We start from the raw sequence: 2,258 nt of genomic DNA on the forward strand, positions 1-2,258 counted from the left end.
AAAAAAAAAAAAAAAGAAGAAGAAGACATGATAGGCCTGTGAGAGGACTAAGAGTAGAATTGGTTTAAGAATTACAGAAATACTCTTACTCAGACATCATTAACTCATTGGACGTATTACCCATCCTAGTTCCTTGTCCTCAAGATTGGATCTGGCATGGAGTAAACTGTTACCTGTTTTCCTCTGGGCCATTTAACTGGGAAAAAAGCCAAGAGAACTGCTTGTCTTTGGATGCTCAGCTGCTGAAAATTAATAGCACAGGTGACCTGGTGAGTGTTTGTGAATGTTTGTTGGCCTGGAGTATTGATTGTTAGGGAAATATACCTTGTTTAGACCATCAGTGGAGGAGTCCTTGTTTGAGGGCCAGCATACCTGGCTTTCAGCCTGATCTGGCCACCAATTATGTCTATGACCTTGAATTTGCAGGCTACAGAGTGTCTCTAGGGTTCTGGAAATATTTCCATAATATCATCAAGGGGATATCAAAAATCCCTTTTGGTTCTTCAGTTGTATGAATCTAATGCTAACTGACTTTCAATTCTAAAACCACCATGTTGATTCCATCGTTCACTCAGAAACATTTCTCTCCACAGGACTTCATCAAGCAAGCAATTTCTCATTCCAATTTCCCATTCTGGATAGGATTGTCTCTAAGGAAACCTAGCAACTTGTGGCTCTGGGAAGACGGTTCTCCTCTGGTGCCCCACTTGTAAGTTTCTTGCTCTTTTTACTGCTCCCCTTCTAAGTTTCCTATTCCTTATTGAACCTGCTAGCGAAGTTACTGCTATATTCCAGCCAACTCTTCTTGCCAGAGAGAAGCTTGGGGAATTTCTGACGGTCTCCTTCCTCACCTTTCTCACAAAGAGATGCATGGGCTCCTTTACCCACCCCATCCATCTCTTGAGTTTTCCTTTCCACATCTGTTACTGGTTTAAAGCTTTGAGACAAAGCTATAAGTTCTGGACAGCAAGTGGCAGTAAATCTGTTTTCTTCTGTTTTGTTGTTTGGTTTTTTGATTTATTTGCTTGTTTTGTTTTTTCCTTGCCTGCAGGTTTAGACTCCAAGGTGCTATTTCCCAGGTGTACCCCACAGGCACCTGTGCGTATATACAACGGGGAGTAGTTTTTGCTGAAAACTGCATTTTAGCTGCATTCAGTATATGTCAGAAGAAGGCAAACCCATTGACAGCACAGTGAATCTGAAGGGGCTGGAAGAAGAGAGGGCTTTGAATTTTTTTTCTGGAATTTGAGCTACTCTTCATCACTTGGGTGTCAAGCCTGAGAGCCCCGAGAACTGCCAGTTATCGTGAGCTGGCTGTCAAACTCCTTAACAGAGACCCAGGGCCCAGCTGCCTGGACCCTTTTAATCAAAAGTTTTGTTTCCATCTATCTGTGTCTTTCAGCCAGTTTGCCCCAACCCTCCCTGCCAGCTTTCGGTCCGTCTTCCTTTTTCTGTTTTAAAATTTGGCTCCTCTCCAACCTTGGGAACCCTCTTTACTCACTCTTCTCAACCTCTGTGTCACTGTCCCCTCACCCTCCTAAAACTGCATAGAAGATAGAACGTGAAGGGCTTGCCCAAATGCAGGCGGAGAGCCAAAAAGAGGAAATACGCCTGGGAAACTGCACACGAAGAAACGGAAAAGAGAAAAGGCCACACTGGAACCAGGAACCAAGACGCTGTCCTCAACTTTAAAGGCCACTGCTCTTTGGTTTTTAAATCATGGTCCATTTCCAGACGGCGCCATGAACGCTCACACACATACATATACACTATGTGGGGACAAGTAGGGAGACCCAGAAGTAATTGGTAATTGGTAAATCTTTTCTGTGAAGCAATCCTCAACCCATTATCATTTCCTGAATCAGTTATTATTTCTTCATCTTTTTTCTACAAAAGAACTGTTTAACAGCTTTAACCCTTCAAAATAGCACTTGTTAGAATCTTGGGATGTGTGGCCCCAAAGCAAAATAGTAGAATTTCTTTTTTTTCTAAAAGCACATGCTTTTTAGAAATGTAAATGACCTTTTCTCAACTCTGTTATGCCGGGCTATAATTCAGAAACATGCTAAAACCAAAAAAATAAAGACACTCAATTCTAGAACAAACTGAGCCAGGTATGCAAATATTGCTGAATAGGAACAGATGGAATTGAAATATCCCTTCTATTTTCAGAGCTTCTATTTCCTTTCCACCTCCCTTTATAGGCTTTTCTACTTCAAAAGAAACCTTTGCGTTCTGCTGCACATAATCCAGCAACT

The 2,258-nt window shown here is 41.9% G+C and overlaps 1 protein-coding gene across 1 annotated transcript in view; it reads left to right on the forward strand.

Moving 5' to 3' along the window:
• The window catches only part of OLR1 (oxidized low density lipoprotein receptor 1), a 15,465-nt gene extending 14,132 nt beyond the window's left edge, over positions 1–1,333 (forward strand). The window contains exons 4-6 of the mRNA XM_012813761.2: positions 130–269; positions 594–709; positions 1,052–1,333. Of these exons, the coding sequence (XP_012669215.1) occupies positions 130–269; positions 594–709; positions 1,052–1,196 (401 nt within the window). The 3' untranslated portion in view covers positions 1,197–1,333. The remainder of the gene's footprint in view (positions 1–129; positions 270–593; positions 710–1,051) is intronic.
• The last annotated feature ends 925 nt before the right edge of the window (positions 1,334–2,258 follow it).

The sequence above is a fragment of the Otolemur garnettii genome, unplaced genomic scaffold (genome assembly GCF_000181295.1).
Source record: "Otolemur garnettii isolate 467f Iridium unplaced genomic scaffold, OtoGar3 scaffold00299, whole genome shotgun sequence".
NCBI classification, from domain to species: domain Eukaryota; kingdom Metazoa; phylum Chordata; class Mammalia; order Primates; family Galagidae; genus Otolemur; species Otolemur garnettii.